The sequence below is a fragment of the Haemaphysalis longicornis genome, unplaced genomic scaffold (assembly GCF_048455015.1).
Source record: "Haemaphysalis longicornis isolate Haplotype H1 unplaced genomic scaffold, Haemaphysalis longicornis Haplotype H1 scaffold_7, whole genome shotgun sequence".
NCBI lineage: Eukaryota > Metazoa > Arthropoda > Arachnida > Ixodida > Ixodidae > Haemaphysalis > Haemaphysalis longicornis.
Window position 1 is genome coordinate 176582853 of NW_027526422.1, and position 21259 is coordinate 176604111.

The following is a 21259-nucleotide window of genomic DNA, read 5'->3' on the forward strand; positions in this document are numbered from 1 at the left end:
CTTTGACATGATATTGTTAATTCAGAGATGCGCTCCGCAAACCGACTATTATTTGGTTGGGTGTGAAGGGCGCGCAACAGTCGTTTTCTGATCTTCCAGATACGTAGAAGATAAGGGTCTGGGTTGTCTGATGGGGCTGAAGCAAAACATTCTTGCGTGGTTTGTTGTTGGGCCCGTTTGAGTTCTTAAGTCCAGTTGTCGAGATCCCAATTTGTTTTAGAGGTGTCTGGAGTATCTCGGCACATTTTCCAGTTTGCGAGCAAAATTTTGGGTTTATGCGATCGGATACAGGAAGGGGTTGTGATTTGAATAATGTAATGATCGGTTAGTAATCTTTCATCTGTAAAATATTGCAGGTGACATCTTGCGGTCCCCGTCATGCCGTAAGGTCCGCCATGGTCGACTGTTGATGTTTGTGACCCTCGGGAGTAGTGGAACCGGGGTTAAAAACTGTTATTTTATCTTCGTTTAAAGAGTCATTGATTATGCGGCCAGGTTGTAAGGTGCGTGGGTTACCCCAAATAACGTACGGGGCATAAAACTCACCACCTACAATGAAGTCACAGTAGCGACACAACCTAGAAGTGAAGGGAATACGAGGCTTAAAATGTGTGCATTCTTTAGGAGGATTATAAAAATCTAGGATAGACAACGAGCGAGAGTGTTCTGGGTACATAGTAAACGCAGTGAGATACCGCCAAGACGGGAGGGGACATCGATGACCTCAAATCCAAGATCCCGGGGAATGTATGTGCTAACTAATGGGGCACTATCTCTGAAGCGATCTGTATGGTAGCCGACAAATCCAGGTTAATACTGAACGGGGAAGTAGTTAAGAGGAGATAGACTTCCCAGCAGTGACGATAGAAGAAGTAAAAAGGCATTGAAAGAACCGCAAGGGGTCACAGCACCTGGTGAGGATTCGATAACAGCAGAACTATTGAAGGATGACGGGCAAATTGCACTTTAAAAAATTCCCCGCACTTCCCCGAGGGGGAGAGTGTGTAAGTGCGAATGCACGGTTGTTAATTTGTGGATTAAAGAGTCGAGGAGTAGAATGAGTGTATGTACAGTATACGAGGCGCGCCAACGCTAGCAGTCACTGCGAGGAGAGAGGAGAAGGAGAGCAGCGCCCGCAGTTTACGGCGAGGAGAGAGGGGAGAGGAGGAGCGCACCGCCGCGAGGCCGCCGCGGCTGCCCGCGCGCCGGCCCGCGCTCACCGCCGGAGCGCCGTCGATGCGCGCGCCATCACATGGCGCGCTCCGTTACTACACGCGCGCGCCGTTGCTATGCACACGCTCCCCTCCGCTCCGCGCCGTTGGTAGGGGCGAGGAGGCGCGCGATAAAGGCCCATAAACGGTACCTCCGGCGGGGTCGTTCCGTCCCGTCCAAAATCATTCCGGCGGCCGGAACGCTGTGCATTCCGGCCGAAAATCGCTCTCCGCCAGAAGTTGGCCAACTTCAACTTTTCGCCGGACCGCGATGATGACGCGTTTCGCCAGCCATCATCCAACGCCCTGATTGGTTCCTACCGACCTCCTACTGGCCAATCAGGGCTATCAGAAGGTTTCAGGCTAAACCACATGGCGGCGTTGCTAAAGCGAAGCGATGCGGAGGAAAATAGTCGCACCGGCTTATAGTACGTCGCGACTATTTTGTGACTGCTTGAATCGAGGTATAAATCCACGAAGCATTTGTTTGTGCCGGCGGAAGCATACCTGCACGGCGCTTAGTTTGAGATCCGCAGTGCCGCGATATTATGGCAGCAAACATACCCCGATGTGTATGTTGGTGACGGCTGGCCTGTCTTTGTTTTTGGGTGTGCGTGTGTGTGTTTGAAGAAGTTGACAGCGTCATTTGTACTCGCCGTCGTCCAAAATGGACAAAGGAGTGACAAACCAGCAAGCGGTCAGTTCTGTGTGCGTCCGTGGGAGTTCGCGGTGCGGCAACGACTACGGCCAGGGTCTCGCGCCGATGTTCTGTGTACGGGCGACTTTTGTGTGCCACTGGTTTCTAAAAGTTCCGACCGTGGCCCGTGGGAGTTCGCGGTGCGGCAACGACTACGGCCAGGGTCTCGCGCCGATGCGCTGTGTACGGGCGACTGTTGTGTGCCACTGGTTTCTAAAAGTTCCGACCGTGATACACCGTGAAGCGAGCCAAAGAAATCATGGCGGTGGGACGTTGTATGTGATGTGCTGCCGTGATGCTGTTCACCGCATTGACCGCGACAATTCGTGTAAGCGCGCGCACGATTTTAAATTTTATTGCAGTAGGTTAGACATCCACGAAGATTGTTGCAGACAGCAGCCGGCAGCATTTATTTACGCCTACAGCGTCATGTACACTGCGCAACAGTGCTCAACAGCACGCTTGCGCCGAAGTTTGTTTTGCGTGCGGGTGCTGGTGGTGTAATCCTACGGACAGTGCTTTTCATAGGCAGGGATATGCTTTGTAGCAACACCATGCAGTTGTATAAGTACACGCAAAACCTCTCTTAACAGCTGACAATAGGAGTTTCAAGAGCTGTGTATTGAAACATTAGTGAGTGACCCAGTCTACTCATTTGTCTGGGTTGTGTGTGTGCTAGGCTGATTGAGTGTGCTCTTGTTTGTGTCAGGAGTGTTCAAGCAGTCAGAGTGCACGCTCGTTGGAGTAAAGCAGATATACTGTTCTGTGTTGCTTCTGGCGTACACCCATTGTATACAATAGGCTCGTCACCTGCTGAGTATACTGGTGTTTGTGTGAAACTGACTCATTCTTAGAAATCAATCGGTAACCATTCCACATGGCCGAATGTGTACTGTCGGGATCTAAAGTCTGGATTCCACGCAAGCACCAACCAAAACACACTGCAGTGCCACCTTGGGGAAGGGCGACTGCTGCCGATATAAAGGCTGTGTCGCTTATTTTAACTGCACACATCATAGTTTGCACCTATGCGTTGATGCAGTGTTGGTAAGCAGAGTGACAGAACGGTGTTGCTTCAGCTGCACATGTTGTGCCTCTTTTCAAAGGTGGCCCCAGTGAGTGGCTGAATTTGCAGTTGCTATATGTGTGCGCATTAATTGTCATCTGTGTTTTTGTTCTTTATTGTTACTCCATCTTCTTCAGTCATCGTTGCACTTCCTGTACAATCTGGGACTCAAGAGTAAAATAATGCATACTCTGGCCTTGTTTGAATGAAGCATGTCGTGTGCTTGAGTTCGTGATAAGGAGTAACAAGAGCGGCCCACTGGTTCAGCATATCATTCTACGCTAATTACATCGTCCATCATTGCTCAGCGAGAACACGTAGGGAAGGTGTGACACATGGGCAACCGAAGCGAAACAGCTCACTCCTTTTTCGTACTAAAAGCGTATCGACTCGGGCGATCCAACGAAGGTGCATGCAGTTAAAATGGGACGCACAACCAGTGTGTCGACAGCATAAGCTCTTTCGCATGATGGCCCTGCAATACATTTTGGCCGCCACTTGTGTGGACTCCATACTTTTGCTCCCGACATTAATGAAATGGAAAAAGTTTGCTTGTTGCCATTTAGGAATCGTCATAGCACAGCTGCAACCTCGTGTAGTCTTCAGTGTTCCAACTTTGTGTCTGCCTTGGAATTGCTGTGCTTAATTGAAGGAGTGGGCACTTTGGCTTCTTTCTGTGACTTCAAATTAAGGGAACGGCCGTTGTATACACAAAGGAGCCATGAAGACAGAATACAAGTTTGTTTTATGCGAAAGATTTCACGTTTTATAGTGCCCCCAGCGCTTGTCCGGCATCAAATGATGCCGTATTCACTGAAAAATTGATCAATTTAGGTTAAAATTTTCATTCTCCTGCCAAATCGTAGGTTTTTGTAATTTCAGCAATGATGTCATGAGCGCGTGTATTCAAACGAAATTCCACTGCGTCATTCGGGTTCGCTGCCTTGCTGTCCGTCAGCCCTCCCAGGTGGTACTACTATAGTCATCCACGAACCGTTGTCCGCCGTTGCTTTGTTTATGAGCGTATTTGCACCTGGCTTGTTTTCGTTACTGTAAAAAGTGATCGTCTCGTGAAACCTGGGGTATCCTCGACAAACAGGGTCACGTAAGACAACGCCGCTTACGCCAATCGGCCAGTGTCCTGTAAGACCCCTTCAAAGCGGCGGAGTGCTGTGCACCTAAAACAAGCATGGTGCGCCCAGTATCAACAGCAGTGCGCATCGGTACTTCTATGCTTACGTGTGTTTTCGTAACTTCCATTGTTTACTGCACCATTCTTACTGATGTAAAATGAATATGCATTACACCTAAGCGCAAATAGTTCGTTCCTAAAGCGTATAAGCCGTGCCTAATTTGCGTTTGCTTTTTCCGTCCTCGGCCAATCGCACAGTTGGGCTCATATGACATCATAGGTTCTGTTGCGGGAAATGAGCTAGTGGGTCACATGGCCATTCCGTTTTTTCCTAATTATGTAGCGTATTTAAGTGAAGTGTGCGTTAAAAGTGGTGGCGTTACGATTCTAAGGAGGCAATCTCTCGAATGAATCGAACTTGTGTTTTGTCCTCATGACTCCTTTCACTAGGATCGTGATTGCTCGGCTGCATTCTGGCCGTCATGTCTTAACACACTCCTACTGAGAAGCATTTTTCGGCAAAAGTGGTTGCCTCCTCGGTTGCCACCTGGACATTAATGAGCGTTACAATTGTGTAAGCAGTGCCGACAACCTGATAAAAGCAGACTTGAATTTTGAGTTGTAAACTTTCCATGTGATGTGAGTGGTGGTGGCACAATGCACTTCTGACAGATGTAACAGCAATAGCTATACCGTCGCTCATAAATATAAAGCTCTGGTTTGGTTTGTCAATCAAACACTGCTGATTGCACTTGGCAGTTGCATGGTCAATTGCGATAATGCAGCTTGATGCCGTATTTATTGTTTAAACTCGGTGAGTGGTATGTTGAGGATGGCCCTCACACCCACTGTTGTACCCAGCTGTTTGAGGTGAAACGATTATCATTTTCAGCATAACTGTTAAGAGTGGAATTCTGTTTCGGCTAGTGCTTGGTGCGAAGCTGGATCATTCTTGCTTGCCCAAGACCACTTGTCAAAGCCTGCTTAGCCACCACGATATCATTACAGTGAAAAACTCATTTATTTACAAAGGGGTGGCGAGCCAAGATGGCGGACTGGGCTACCAGCCAGCTTCATCGTCTTCCTCCTCAGTATTGTAAAGTGACATCTTTCTCGCTAGTGTCAAAATTTAAGGCAGGCAATATCGCAAGGCCCTGGAGGCCATAACATTTCCCCCATCGAAGATGCAGCCCTCTCTGCAAGTCAGTGAGTGTCACGTGGTTCAAAGCGTTTCAAGCAAGGTATGCGAGCCACTTGAATTCTGCGACTACGCTGTCCTCAAGCAGTAAGCTGAAATTACATACCTAGTTCGGACAACTAAGTCAGTCAAGGACCACGAATGGGCTGACTTAATGTGACAGCAGCTTTTTGCACAGTCGATGCTGTCGCTGAGGTGTCCAGAGCCAAACCAGGTCTCGCCACGAGTACGAATTTCCTGATGTCAGCTGTTGTAGCGGAGTTTCGAGCGGTCTTGTGACGGCAGTATGTGGACACTAGTGAGTTTCCGAGCTTCTTCAGCAACGCAGAGGGTGTTTGATAGGCTGGCCTCATCGTGAAAAAAGGGGTAGATGGTGTTGAGGTTGTTGGGGGAACACGTGCGTCAACTGGGTAGAATGGGCTATTATAACCCATTGTCTCATGCTTGGCAGTGTGGTAAGCAAGGGTAATAAACGGCAAGATGTAGTCCCAGTTGTGGTCAGAAGCAACAGGCATGACATTCATGCTAGTGAGTGTCCGGATGGTCCACTCAGTGAGACCGTTTGTTTGTTTGTGATATGGCACTGAATGGCATAATTGAGAATCACAGATGAAGTAGCTCTTTAACGACGTCAGCAGTGAACTGGCGCCCACGGTCACTGATGAGGACATGAGGTGGGCCATGTTGAAGTACTGTATACGGCGACTAAAAATGAAGTTCTTCACTTTGGCAGCTGTTGTAGATGACAATGCCGCTGTCTCATTATGGCTTGAAAGGTAGTCGATGCACATGATCATCCAATGGTTCCCATACTTTGACCGAGGTAAAGGGACCATCAAATCTATGCCCACTTTTTAAACTGGTAAAGGGGGAGGGAAATTCGCAGGGTGGAGTCTTCCCAGCTGAGCAGTCGTGGGGCATTTGTTGCGTTGACACTGGGAGCAACTCGCCACGTACAGCTCGGTCGACTGTCACATTTTCGGGCAAAAATAATGCTGTTGTGTGCGGTGAAGAGTGCATGCACAGTACCGATGCCCAGCTGTGGCGTAGTCGTGCATAGCATGAATTACAGAAGAACAATTTTTCTCGCACCACTAGGAGGTGCCAGGATCCCGTCAGCGAGTAGCTCTTCTTGTGTTGCAGGCCATTGTGAACACAGAAGGATTGCCGTACAGCAGTAAACACTGCTTTCACTGAACCCAACCCAAACGGTTTCCAGCATGTCGAACCTGAACTGTACCTAAACAAAAAAAAGAGAATAGCATTTACTGGCTCACGACAAAGGAGTCAGAACATTTGTTGTTGGTAATCCGCAGTAAATGTCATTTGGTGCCCTCAATCTGGCAATCACCCATGCACTTTTCCCCCGCAGACCAATCACAACACTACAAGCTCGCTATCTATGGTCGCTAATTGTCACATTTGTGGTCTTAGTTCTTGTGTGCCACTTAAACATGAAGCCGAATGAAGTCTTGAATAGCCATACATACATTTGCTTCTCCTAAATCAGTGCAGTATATTTCTTCTCCATTGCTTAAGTTTTTGTTGTTGATCTGTGGTAAAGAATGTAACAGGTTATCTGCTGTTCCACTAAGTACTTTTTTAGCTTGCCTAGATCAGTCCTGAAAATTGGTTATATCTTGTGAGGAAAATAAGGTATACAAAGAAGGTAGCACTAGCAGGAAAATATCCCCGGTTTGCCTGCAGTGTATACTGCACATCCCATTCCGGCTTTCCTGTGGGCAAAACATGTAGAAAGCAGGCTTCTACTGTTGGCATCACTGTGCGACAGATATAAACACGAAGCTGCCTCTCCATACTGAATTCAGATGTCATTCAAATAGCTTCAACTTCCACAACTGAGCTAATTATCAAGTGTTTTCATCATAGGAGATTCTGTCAGAGAAGTACATATTTGAAAAGAGCTACAGTTATGTCCAGTGATAAGCTAAAACAGCTTCTGCATTGAAATTATTTGCCCCAAAAGTGATGAAACTAGGCCATCAGTTTGAATGGTTTGATTGTCAGCTGTACACCACAACCTATAGGCCTGTGATTTTCCCCAAAAATAGTACCCTGGGGTAAACTTGTATGTGCACATAGCACTGTTACTAGTAGTGATGCCACAGGTTACCTCCACTTTGCCCTGTAAGTGTATGTCAATGGACAAAAATTTTGTTTCGCTTAAATGTGTTAAAGTGTGCACACCTATATGTTGTGTAAGTGACAGGGGAAGAAGTTCGAGGACACTGAAGCATTTCTTATGGGTTTGGAATGCAAAAGCACTAGTGTCCCATTGCACGCATGGTTTTCTCCACAAGCAGCTGTTGGAACTTCTTGCCGAGACTGGCCTATACACTATTCTGTAGGTCATGAAGCCGCTTGCATCCCCCCACATTCCTTTTTTTATCCCTCTTACTTTGATGCCCTTTGGCAAAATTGTGCAATAAATAAATAAGAAGAATGCCACAGAGTGTTTCTTCAAGTGGGATATTCACATCACAGCCAATAGAAACTGGTGAATTCACTGTAAATTTTAACAGCACCTTCCATCAGTCGCCAGTCCCACTCTGTCGGTATGTGAGAATTTGGTTTGTTATGAGAGTAAGGGAATTGGCCATGGGCTTCTAACAGCGGTCATTGTCATTGTCACCTTTTGAGAGAGAGAGAGAGCAAATGTTTATTGAAAGGGAGAAGAGGCCGGCCTGAGAAACTGTACTTGGGCCTGCTATTTCCCATTGGGGGAATGGAACTGGGGACAAAAAGAGAACGGAATGAATATAGAAGGTATGAGGAATGACAGTGAAATCGACAAATGAACTGTGTACAAGCAGTACAACCAATAAACGCCTCATGTACAATGGGACGCTGAATCAGATTATTACAGTCCACTTTTCACCATAAAATTATCCTCCATAAAAAAAAATGAAACGTTATTCTGCAGTCAAATTTTGTAGCAACCTTAAGCCGAGAATCCACAGAGGAGTCGCTAAGAAATATAGGCAGGGCTTTAACGGCTAGGCTTTGTTTCCTGTTCCCAGCCCACGTGCCCAAAATCTTTTGTTCGGACAGAGGGCGAGTGTCCGCTGCCTGAAGGATCTTTCGCTCACTAGAGTACTTTGGACGAGCGCTAAGCAAATGTTCGATAATTTCAGGACAACCACACAGAAGGCAGTCCGGGCAGTCGTCGCGTCCGATTGTGTGGAGACTTTTAGGTCAATGCTACTCTAAGACTCAGCCGGTGTAGCAATGTTTCTTGACTTCTGCAAAGCCGAGGAGCGTGAGCGAGCTAGAACGTTTGCTCTGGATCGAGCCTGTGAAGCCGTTCATGTCGATTCTGCAGGCCAAACGAATGCAAGGCTGTAGCTTGTTTACGTGCTCGGTAGAGTATCGTGTTAGCATCTTGCCGTGTGGTGGGTATAGCCAAGAGAGTTCCATTGTGGTGTGTCTGCTGGGCTTCTGCATCTGCCAATGGGTTTGTGAGAATTATGGGTGGGTATGTGAAGTTACAGCCAAATGCGATTTGGTGAAACAGCCAATTGGTTCTGATGACAGCTGTAGTCGTTGCTGGCTAATCCACCTGAGTTGGTACGTCGTCATGCCAATATTCATTTTACCCTGTCATTACTACCGTAATGTCGACCCTCTTTACGTGCCAAGCAATGTCGAAATCACTGTACATTGAGCTCATGTACCAGTTGTCCGTGTTTTCTAAGTAGAAAGCCACAACGCATTCACAAGGCCCACCTTCAGCTGGAACCATAAAACACACTGGCGACGGGGATGCGTACTGGGATCGCATTTTAGACGTGTGTATTATTCCCATCCAATTCCGGATTTTAATAAAAAAAATCTGAGAGCTGACACTATAGCTGATTAGCGATCGCAGTGACATAGTTTGTCTCGGGTGATAGATAGAAGTCAATCGCGCATAAAGCATGTACAGACCTACAGATGTGCATTTAATGTTCAGTTTAAGTGCAAGGAAAATCAATCTTTGTCAGCCTGCAACCTTCAGTTGTTAACATTTTGGGAAATATGAAAGCCTAAAATTGTTAAGTTGAATGAAAAGGAGTAGAACTTACACTAACCGTTGTCTTGAAAAGTGTTTTTGCTCCTCCTGCTAGTTTCTACCTCTAATTTATGCGTGGTGAATAAAACTTCATGTAAAGTTCATTTCAATAGCCAACACAACACGCCCCTTCACCATGTATGTAATCATTTCCTTAGCCGGTGCAGTATTGCATTCTTGGTAAATTTTTCTGCTTGGAACTTCTGATTATGCGAGGTGGCAAGTTGAAGGTGAACGTGTGTGAGTTTGTGTTGTGGGTGCCCAAGAGTTTTTGTGAGGGTGTAAAGGTGGGCAGGTGAAGGGCCGTTTTGTAGGCTTTCCATTTAAGTAAACACACTGGTTCCAAAAACATCTTTTTTTTTGCTTTCCAACCAATTATAATGAAACTTCACAGGCTTGTTCAGATTTTTTAGCTGATTTCAAATATCTAGTTAGTTTTGATGTGAGGCAACTAGTTTCTGTGTTAATTAAAAAAATTCCTTGATTGTTTTTGAGAACAGTAGAAAAAAAACTATTCAACAAAAGATTGCCAGCAAGACATGAATAGATACCAGAAGTTGTGGAGAATGAAACATGGGAAGCAGTTTTTTTGTTTTGCAATCACATACAAGTTTACACCAATTCTAACTTCTAGGTTTGAACTACTACTGCTAACCAATTAAAAATAATGCTAATTAAACAACTACTGAAACACAAACTGCAAAATCTGCTTCCCATATCGCATGGTTTACACATTCAGCTTCACAGTGCGAAAGACATTATCATTTCTAGCTGTACTACATGCTGGGATGTACTATTGGCGTCAAATGAAACTCGATCATGAAAATATGAACCAGAACGTGCAAAATTGAAAAGTACTGTTCGTAGAGTTCATATAATGGCTTGCTATTGGTATGTATGGAAATCCACTTTTTCCAACTTTGTTTTTGTAACTAAGCGACGCGTCATTTTAACTTGCATGGAAAGAAATCGTGCTATTTCTGTGTTCAGGTTCATATTTGTTCGCGTTTCATTCGACACCGATAGTACCTCTAGAGAATTTTGTATCTGCGATACCAATCGAGGCGAAAAAGTGTAGAATTATGGGAAAATAATTACTTCTTTATTAAAATCCAGCCTCTATGGCTTTTAGAAGCCGGTGGCACTGTTCCACATATGGAATTCTTGGAGAAAAAACTGCGATTCAAGAGAAAAGTGATACCTAAAAAAATTCTTTTTGGGGGAATTTTTTGGTCCCAAAGACCCATGTGCCCCCTTAACATCAAATTTTCTTAATTCAGGCGGTTCGACTGGAGTATAAGTCATCCTGTATGTGATGCGACTAAGCAGCAGGGCCTGTTTGAGCTTGCTTGCAAGATTCATCCTCTCTGAGTACTGCGTGTTGGTGTCTTAGACGTTGAGTGAGACAAGTAAGTTGCAAACGTGCTTTAGTGAGTTGGAGGCTAAGGGCAGCACTCGGGCCATCATGATGCAAAGGAACGCCAAGGTTACACAGAACAGAAACTTGGGGGATAGGAGTGTCTTGAATCGCCAGAGTAGAATTTGATGGGGTTTCGGTAGGTCTTTCTCGCGTGCGTAAGCGAAGCATCAGTAGTGCAGACTTCTCGGCTTGGCAGCGTAGCCCTTTTGGTATGAGATACGTGTTGATTGTATCTATAGCTTGCTGTAGGGTGTCGTGTCGGCCTCCAACTGACATTGAATTGTCCACAGTATTATGTCGGCATAGAGAGTGTAATGAAGGTCTGCGATTTGGTGAAGTCTTATGGGTGAGTGGAGTAATTAGCATTGCAAAATAGAGGTGATGTAACGGAGCCTCCAGAATTTTTTTTCCGCCTTTTTTGGCTGTAACAGCGCACGTTCGGCGAACAGTCCAGTACAAAAGCCAAATATGGCATAGGGATACTGTCCGCTTGTTCAAGGTGCGTGATTTGTGTACATACCAAGTGTTCAAATGTTTTGCCAACAGAAAAGGTACAGGCGTAGTCCTTGGAGGTTTGTGGATCTTCGGTATGAGGGTGATATCTGCTCGTCCACTGTGCAGGCAATTCAAACAGTGCTTGTGCGGGCTGTTGAGTTAAATAACAAAGCTATTTTTCTTTGTAATGAATTCCTTGCTCTGGCTTGTATTTGTTTTGCGCACTTTCATCCCTTCATGCTCTTCCATTACCTTTTTTGGCCCCAATCCTTCCCCGAAATGAAATCCTGGATACGTAACTGGTGGGTGAATGATGTTGCACTAAGAGGTGTTTTTTTTGCACCCCCATGCTCACATGTCTTTCCCTTTGTGCTCCCATACCACTATAAACTTGTAGTCCCTGTTTCGCAAACAATGCTGGGTGCATTTCTGGAATTCCAACATTCAAAGGCCGTCATCAGTGGTACAACTGACACCTGGGCATTTGGGCACATGTGGACATTAAATTTGGGTTTTGCTGAATTTATTTCGAGTGTTCTATTATCCTTCTCTGTCACTGAAGTTTTCTGAAATATGCCCAATTAGCAATTAGCTCATGATATTTTGCAGCACTAAATTCACTTCAAGTAAATCCTATGGCTAGTTTAGACAATTTAGAACTCCGATCGGTTTGGAGGAGGAGAAAATAACTTTATTCGGTCGAAAGGAGAAGCCTATTGAGGCCTGTGGCGTTCTAGGCGACAGCCAAGATGCCTTGGCTCCTGGCAATTGCTTCCTTTGGATGGCCCACTGTTGGATTTCAGGCTTTTCGCTGTGCGGCACTGTTTCCCATTGCTCCTTACTAGTGATAATAAATGTTCCTTTCGAATTTTCGAACCCATGTCTCTGTATACTGGGGCATTCCCATAGCATGCGAGCCAAGGTCGCAAGCTTAGGCCAGTTTTTACATCCAGCGTTGTGTATTTCCAAATGGAAGGGCCAGTAGAGCCTTGGGTTAGGATAAGTGATCATCTAAAGACGTCTACACGCCACTTCTTGCTTCTTGGTGAGTGACGGGTCAGCAGCCGGGTGGCTTCCTCTTTCCCCTTTGTAGTGAACAAGCACGTCTCGGCAAGTACAGACGCGATCCTTCGAGTTGTCTGTGGAATGTGCACTGGGGCTTTCGGTGGGTGAGATCTCGAGCAGCCTCGTTGGCCCGTTCGTTGCCTTGTAGTGCCACATGTGTGGGGGTCTGGTGTTTTGGTTCTTCTCGTGGCGGGTAAAGATCCTGCGCCTTCCGCTGGAAATTCCTCCTATTGCAGATCGCTTGATGGGAATCGCTAATCATTTTCCGCACTTGGGTAGCTGCTATATAGGGCTAGGGCAAAGGCCAGTCCTTCGTCCTCCTTCGGGTGTTTGGGTGGAGCAGGGGTCAAGAACTTTGCTCGAGCAGTCGGTAGCGGCTGAAACCATAGCTCCACGTGGCTGTGTCAATACAAACAACGTGCGGATTTCCTCAAGTTCCTGGACTCACAGCTCTCTCCGCAGGGGTGGAGATGTTGTCGGCGACGGTCTTCTCATATAAAATACGCAGGCTGTCTAATAGGTGTCTGGTCGCGGCTATCTTGGTGAGGTGCTCTAGGTGCGCAGCGTGTTGCACGGCTTGCACCTTGATTTGTTCTTCGAAAGTGTTGCGCACACCCAACGCGTCATATTTTTCGTTTGGAGCGTACATGGGTATTCCTAGGGCTTAGTCATGCTCATTTCTTGATGAGGCTGCTTGGTTTGCAGTCATTTTAAAATATTTGCGGAATTGTGGAGTTGTTAGGGGTTTGTGTGAGGGAGAGGCTGGAAGATGGGTACTTGTTGTTAAGGGGGGGATATGGCGATCCACCCGCCCCAGTTGACTGAATATTGCTTCACTACAGTTCGCAAACTGGGGTCATTTCAAATCTAAGCTGAATAAACTTGCGCAAGCGCTGTTGGGTAATGAAATTGTAGGTTTAAAACTATATTATGGCCCTTGATCTAAATTCCTGCGGAGGCTAAATAAATGATGGGAAGCGGCAGCGTCCCGCGGGGTGCTACGGCTACGGGTCGAATATGACAAGCGGGAGGTCGGCGGGGGAGCGCGGGCGATGCTACGATATGAACTAGACACTTCTAGCTTCACTGTACTATCAGATCCGTTCGCCCCTAACGAGATCCGCGGCTTGTTTGGTTTTAATATTCAGTATCCTGGAGTAGCTACCTAGCGATGATAAATAAGGGTATCTAAACAAATGGCGTAAACATGCACAAGCAAACCGCGGTATGTACGTGCGTTGCTTAAAATCAGCTGCCGACAGTTTTTACCTACGATTGCCTTTGTGCAGTCGCGCGGGCGCCGGCTGGCAGCTTGTTATGTAGCTTTGTGCTTTACACAAATATTGACGCCCAGGTGCAACATACGACGCGGGGCGCTGCGCGTTTCTCGCGCAAGCACGACCATTGCCCAGGTCAGGTTAGTTTTTCCAGACTGCTCTCACACTACTGAAGTTCGCGTAAATCCATATCTCGGCCTCTCAACGCCGAAAGTACACAACAAACGTCTTCGAATCGAGTACGCATTAATAAAAAAAGTAAAAGCATTGCACGCACGTCATTGGACTCGCCGGCCAATAAGATGGCTCTAGCGGCGCCGGAGTGCGCGGTGTGCTGGAGAGACCGTTTAAAACCCTTCCGCCATCCGCCAGGCGTTCCGGCCGCCGGAATGATTTTGGCCGGAACGGAACGACCTCACCGGAGGTACCGTTTATAGGCCTTAACACCTGTGCTGCGGACGGACGGCGGTCGACGGAATTCAGGGTCTCTTATAAAGTGCATTCGCACTTAAAACTGGAAAACGTTTATACGCCATGCCCAATGACCGCAAGTGTACCGGAATATTGGATGAACGCGAACGTCAACCTAATCCATAAAAAAGGTCGCATGAAGAACTTGAAAGATTACAGGCCGATAGGCTTACTGTCAGTCGTCCAAAAGGTATTTACCAAATTAAGCGCTAATAAAATTTCTGCCACCATAGATTTCAGTCAGCCCAATCAAGAAGCAGGGGTTTGTAAAGGGCATTTGAGGAGTGCACGGAATATACGCAACCCATATACATATATATATATATATATATATATATATATATATATATATATATATATATATATATATATATATATATATATATATATATATATATATATATATATATATATATATATAGGTTGGAAATGAGGGGCTCGTTCGAAAATACAGAAAGAAAGGCCGGCGGTCTACAGCGCCAAAGAAGGCTTAGGGGAAAGGTTATACTATTTTTTACCGTTAGTGACGTGACATTATTTTTTTTATTAATTACGTGAGAAAGAAAGAAAGAAAAACATGCGCCCAGAGTGGGGACCGAACCCACGATTTCCGATTAAAACTCGAATGCCTTACCAATTCGGCTATCGGGGCGACTGTGTTCTTCACTTTCTGGGGTATTTATATTTACTACAACTGTATCTGACGCTTGAGGGTGGTATTCTGGAGGTCGTGGGTTCGGATCCCACCTGGCGGGCATTTTTTCTCCACTTTCTTATTTTCCAAATTCTTTATCTTGATCTACTACATCCTCCCCTTTGCTTTCCGATGTCTTCTTGAGTGCCAATCCTTATTTTCTGTCTTATATATATATATATATATATATATATATATATATATATATATATATATATGTAGCCTTCATAGATTATGAGAAAACATTTGACTCGGTCGATACCTGAGGAGTCATTCAGGCATTGCGGAATCAGGGTACAGAATTCAAGCGCTAGGTAATGGGACAAGTGAGTTAACACACACAAGGAGATCTGTGTGCGTTGACTCGCTTGTCCCGTTTTCTTAGCCTTTCAATTCCTTGTCATGTTCTACCAACAGGCCCAAACCAGCACCCTCCGGAATTAGGGTGTATACAGGCATTACATAAGGATACTTGAACATATCTACAACGTGTCCACAAACACCATACTGCTCCGTAAGGAGAGCAGTAAAATACTTATAAGGAAGGGCGTCAGACAAGCAGACACAATCTCTCCAATGTTATTCACAGCATGTTTACAGGAGGCATTTAGAACATTGGATTGGGAGCAGGTGGGTGTAAGGGTTAATGGAGAATATCTCAGTAACCTCAGATTTGCTGATAACGTTGCCTTGTATAGTAACTCGGGGGACGAATTGTAAAGCATGCTTACCTCTCTGAAGAAGCGGAATAGAACTGTGGGACTGAGAATTATTATGCAGATAACTAAAGTAATGCTCAATTCCACGGGAGAGCACAGCGGTTTGAGACAGTGGGAGAAGCAGGGGAAGTGGTAAGTGAATATATATGTTTAGGCCAAGTTGTCACCCCGGATCCCAACCACGTGGCAGAGATAATAAGAAGGATAACAATAGGGTTGAGTGAATTCGGCAGGCATTCTCAGAAAATGAATTCCAGCCTACCATTGCTCCAGAAAAAGAAAGCGTATGACAACTTGCATCTTACCGGTACTCACCTACGGGGCAGAAATTTGTGGCTCACTAAAAGGGTTCGACATAAATTGAGGGTGATTCCGTGAGCAATAGAACGGAAGATGATAGGAGCAACATTACGGGGCAAGAAGTGACCGGGGTGAGTGAGGGAACAAACGCGTGTTAAGGACATGTTAGTAGAAATTAAGAAGAAATAAACGTGGGCAGGGCATGTCATGCGAAGAGAAGATAACCGTTGGTCATTAAGGGTAACGGAGGGGATCCCCAGAGAAGGCAAGCATGGCATGGGGTGGCAGACCTTTACATGCGCAGATGAGATTTATGAATTTAGCGAGGATAAATTTGTCGCAGTTAGGATATGACCGGGATAATTGGAGATCTTTGGCAGAAGCCTTTGCCCCTAAGTGCGCGTAAATAGGCTGATGATGCTGATAATTACGATGATAATGATGATGATGGGTCTTGTGTCGCCTGGCCACTGCGGGTTGCCGACTGGGGACACAAGGCTGGGTACATGGACACGTTCATGAAGCGCCGGTACGGCGGCGAGCGGCCGCCACCCTACAACCCTCAGCAAAGCGCATCAATGGCCGAGATGGGGTAATACTTGATGGTCGGTACGCGGAGGCACACTCCACCATTACAAACAATCTTACGGGCCGGCAAAAGATTTCTTCCCTGCTTTATTTCTACTAGAATCCGATGGAACTCCGCTCAAGAGCGGTCTTCAACTTGAAACTCCAGCTTACCCTACACCCACTGCAACACCTAACATATGCCTTTATTCTTCTGTGTGCCCCTTCACGGAATTCCTTGCAATGGGCCCTATAAGTTCTTGTTCACTGCCGGAGAAGACACAGATTTCAACATATGCCTTTATGCTTCTGTGCGCCCCTTCACGGAATTAAGTGCAATGGGCCCTATGAGTTCTTGTTCACTGCCGGAGAACAAACAAATTTGAACATAGGCCTTTATTCTTCTGTGCGACCCTTCACGGAATTCTTTGCAATGGGCCCTATGAGTTCTTGATCACTGCAGCAGAACACACAGATTTCGTAGTCTTCTTTGTATTCGCAATGTAAGATTTTGTTTGTGCTCATCCTACACATGCACCAACACCAAAGAGATACCTTTTTCGCTCTCGGGAACATTCCTTGTTGAGAGCCCCGCGCTGTCCTTGGCAGTTACTCTCTTCGTGGTTGTCACTCGATTTCTTGATTTGTAGGCTTTCTATGTAATATTGATTCCCCAGTTTACATACGTACTTTTCAAGGAGGTTCTACGTTAATGCACAAAAGCATACAAACTGGCGGAAAACTTGCGAACACTCTCATGTCTTTTTCGGCGTTGGCGCCGCTTTTCATCCATCGGTTTTTCATCTCCTTAAGGTACCGCACGGACGTCAGCGTCCTAAGATTCGTTCGTTGTTTTAATTTTTCTTTAATTAAGTCCTACGTAAAAAGTATTTATTCTTCAATGCGTAGTGCAAAGACATTAAACTTTACCTGGCGAGTTTTAAAGTAGAGGTAAAATAAGTGCGAAATAACCACACCATTGTATACATAGTTTGTAATACTATGATTAAGAAACTCCACCTTTTTCTAGCATGTAATTGTAAGATGCTGGGTCAACCATTTTTCAAGCATTTTCCAGATACTGATTCGTAATATCTTGTCACGTTTGCGTCGCATTGATCAGGCTTTTTATAGGCCATTTTAGAGTGTCCGTCATATTTTTATGTCCCTAAGGAAGAAATATTACCCCAATATTTAAAGTTTTCTTACAAAAGAGCTGCCCCAAGCGCGTACGTACCAAGGTAGTTAGTGGGGGACGTACGGTTTGCAGCTGTGACCTAGGTAGATCCAGCAAAGCACTGATAAATAATTAAATTCTTTAACTTGGTATTTAATACCTTTCATATTAACGTTAATTTACATTACGAGCGGCAAAAGTAAAGATAAAGAACCTGCGACTATATCTTGACCTTTCTGAATAAATTCAATCAATTACTGCTCCCAGACAAATTTTTAATTTTGGGTGTACATTAGGTCTGATTCTCCCTTCGCTGACAAAGCTAGGACATAGATCAAGTTGATCTGAACTCATATATGTGGTCTTAAAATATTAACTTTTATAAATTACTTTTTGCTCTGTGCTTAAGCAAAATATTGTGCATTTATTTCTCACACCTTGATCAAAAGTTACCAAAAGCTGTTTTCGAATCCCAATACGGAATACACTTTTTTAATTCTATGGTACAAAAATGTTCTCTACTTTCAGACACGCATCTCCTCCGATGGAACGCAGAAAACCAAAGTATCAGATGGTAGACGGCGTGCCTAGATGTTTAGGACTCGACCCGGACATACTACGGGAAAATCTTAAGTTCAGAGCCAAAGCTGGCGACGTCGTGGAGTCCACGTTTCCGAAGAGTGGAACACACTGGGTGCAGTTCATTATTCAGCTGATCCTCAAGAAAGGCGAACCGATCACATCTTACAAGGAATTAGCAGACAACATGCGCTTGTTGGAGTATTCAAGGTGCAAGGACTGGATACCAACTCTACCTTTGAGGACGTTCTTCTCGCACCTGCCATTGAACACCGAGACGATGACTGAAGAAGCCAAGTACGTGTACGTGGCTCGTAACCCCTGGGACGTGTGCGTCTCCTTCTTCCACACGGTAACAAGTCTTAGCGCCTACGAGTATCAGGATGCAACGTTTGAGGAATTTGTCCACGCCTTTTTGGATGGAAACTTCGGATACGGTGACTACTTCGAACATGTGGCCTCTGGCTACGCACTGAAAGACAGACCGAACGTCTTTTTCCTCACCTACGAAGAACTCAAAAAGAACAAACGGAATGTCGTTGTTAAATTGGCGCACTTTCTGGGCGAGGAGTATGGAAAGGCCTTGGAGGGCAACGGAGAGATGCTTGAGAAGTTGCTCGACCGGTCTTCACCCGAATCCATGAAGAGTGTAGTCGTGGTCGACTTGAAGGACAATCCGAACAAGGAATTCCAAGAGCTGCTGTCAAGAACCAAACATAAGTGTAAACATGGCTACGGGGGTGATGAAAACAAATACGGTATCGTACGAGCTGCCAAAGTGGGTGGGTGGAAAGACTACTTCACTCCAGAACTACTGAAAAGAATGGAATTAAGAATTTGTGAAGCTGAAAAGACGTCACCATTCATGGAGCTATGGAACGATATTCGAGCTGAAGCTGTTGAAGCTTCGAGATGTTCTGTATAAAACTCTGTACAGTTGCCGTAGGACAAATAGGGATGTTATAAGTGTATTCAGGCATTTTTGGCCTTACAATAATTGTCGTCCTCCATGCACTCAGTCGTAAAAGCCAAGAATAAAATATTCCGAAGGATCAGGCTTCCAGGCTTTTAATCAACAGGTACGTTAAAAGGCGTTAAGATGTCACAAATTCTAGACGCAACGTTGCACGGAATTTCTCCTTTGTAATTTTTTGTTGATCTAAAATTGGGGTTCTTTTTAAAACTGGGGGCGGGGAGGGGTAAAACCCAACCAGTTTCGATCGTTCAAATGAAAACGTCCCATAGAGCAGCAAAAACAACATTAACAAAAGGATATATCTTGATACTATGAGACCGGTACTTCTAAAGCCATTCTTACGGGATGTTATAAATCTGGAGTACTTTAGTGGCCCGGCTTGTCGTTGGCGCTCTTACAGATTCACAGCATAACTTACCCAATAGACGCTTCGAAAAGAAACCCGCTTCTTTTGACCTTGATAGAACCAGCCTCCCTCGCATTAAAAATTTAATGTCTATACTATTGCGCCACACAGGCACACGTTACTAATGTGCAAAGTGTTGAGATGACCTTTGAGCTGTACCATTGCCCGGGACGCTGCCGCTACTAAGCCGGAAATGAGTGCACAATAGTCTAAGCTAAAGGAAACGTCACGAATTCGCACAATATTACCAGAAATTAAATAATGAAAACTGAACACAGTTTCTCTTTATGGGCCATTTCGGGGGCTGTGGAGCACTTTCTTGGTTACTTTTGGTATCAACGCCAGGCTGATGCTGAAACTAGCCAAAAGGGGGCGCCACTGCCCTCTTGGAAGGAGCGTTGGAAAAGGCCGCCAGTATCAGGCACCGTTATGCAGGCGGCGTTCGTTGCTAAATGTATGAAGATTACACAAAAATACAACATATATACAAGGTGAGCATCAAAATTACACTAAGAATACAGTAGCAAATAACTGCACCACGCCTCCTACCGCCTTCCAGTTCAGTGAAACTGCTTTATTTTTTGAGGTCTTTTTATTTGTGAATAAAATATCTGTGCAAACACGATGGTTAAATGCTCTGTTCGCCTCAACAATGAAATGTGTGTTTCATGTGCAGTTTTCTATGTGCAGTTGAACAGCCACATATTCTAGACGACATTAGACATTAAAGTGCAGATTGTCTTTGTATAGTTCTTCAAATACTTGTCAATAAAAATAATGCTGACTTCACACAGGTACATCTAAAAACTACCGAAACATACTCTTAACAAACGTTTTTGGAGACAAAAGATGTGGCATAGGGCTCCAGAATGTTGCAGTTGTTTTCTTCAAATCCCGCTCTAGCAAGGCAGGATCAAGCGGAAATTACTACAAGAGCTGTGTTATAGACAAGCGTTTTACTGGCTGTACTTCAAAATTATGATGACTAGTTAGAGCATTTGAAACAAGACGTACTCTCAACCACTGCAACCTTTTTTTAAAGAGCTTCATAAGTCGTATGCCGCTTGAATAGTTCATCAATCGAATTTTGTTTGGCAACAATCGCTGCAATTTTGACCCTATGATTTTGCACCATAATGGCGAGAGAATTGCAGTGTCTCAAAGGCAGTATGTGGTAAGTTGGGCAGTATGTCAAAGGCACAAAATGTGAGCCAGCGCACCATTCAGTGGCACCACTTAGAAATATTTATATTCTTCGGAACGTGCGCTGTACTAAGGACGACAGTTGGCTCGAAACTAGAAAAATACCGTTTCAGGCAACCGTGGATGTCGGGCCTTACGTAGCGAGAGTTTAAAACGATGCGAGGAAATTATTAGCGAAGAGAAAATATTGAACGGCTGTTTTCTAATATGTGAAAATTGTTGGAGCAGGATAGGTTGTTAACACTAATATTACTGCATCCTCTTGCGCCACCGCCAGTGATGTGGCGCGCAGCATTAGAGATGTAACAGGCACCGCATCCAGGCAATTGATTGGCGATGGCCATCCGCAATATCAAAATACATCATATAAAGTTGAATGAGCAATTTTCTTCGTGAGTTGTCGCTATTGCTACTTCCTTGGAGGTCTCTGCTGCTCATGATACATGATGAGTGGTTTGTGCGAACGTGTCCTTTCGCACCATTTTATTCGCTTTTTTTTTAAGTGGCATCATGCACCAACTTGCGCCGGTGAGT

General features: G+C 45.1%; 1 protein-coding gene and 1 non-coding gene across 3 annotated transcripts in view; one reads left to right on the top strand and one right to left on the bottom strand.

Moving 5' to 3' along the window:
• The window catches only part of LOC144147261 (amine sulfotransferase-like), a 42291-nt gene extending 22146 nt beyond the window's left edge, over window positions 1-20145 (top strand). For both annotated transcript variants that reach the window (XM_077679352.1, XM_077679351.1), the window contains exon 2: window positions 18090-20145. In XM_077679352.1, coding sequence (XP_077535478.1) covers window positions 18106-19065 — 960 coding nt within the window. In that variant the 5' untranslated portion in view covers window positions 18090-18105 and the 3' untranslated portion in view covers window positions 19066-20145. The remainder of the gene's footprint in view (window positions 1-18089) is intronic.
• On the bottom strand, window positions 14685-14756 carry Trnak-uuu (transfer RNA lysine (anticodon UUU)). Its single transcript has one exon. It is a non-coding gene; the product is annotated as a tRNA-Lys (tRNA).
• Window positions 20146-21259: the final 1114 nt, after the last annotated feature.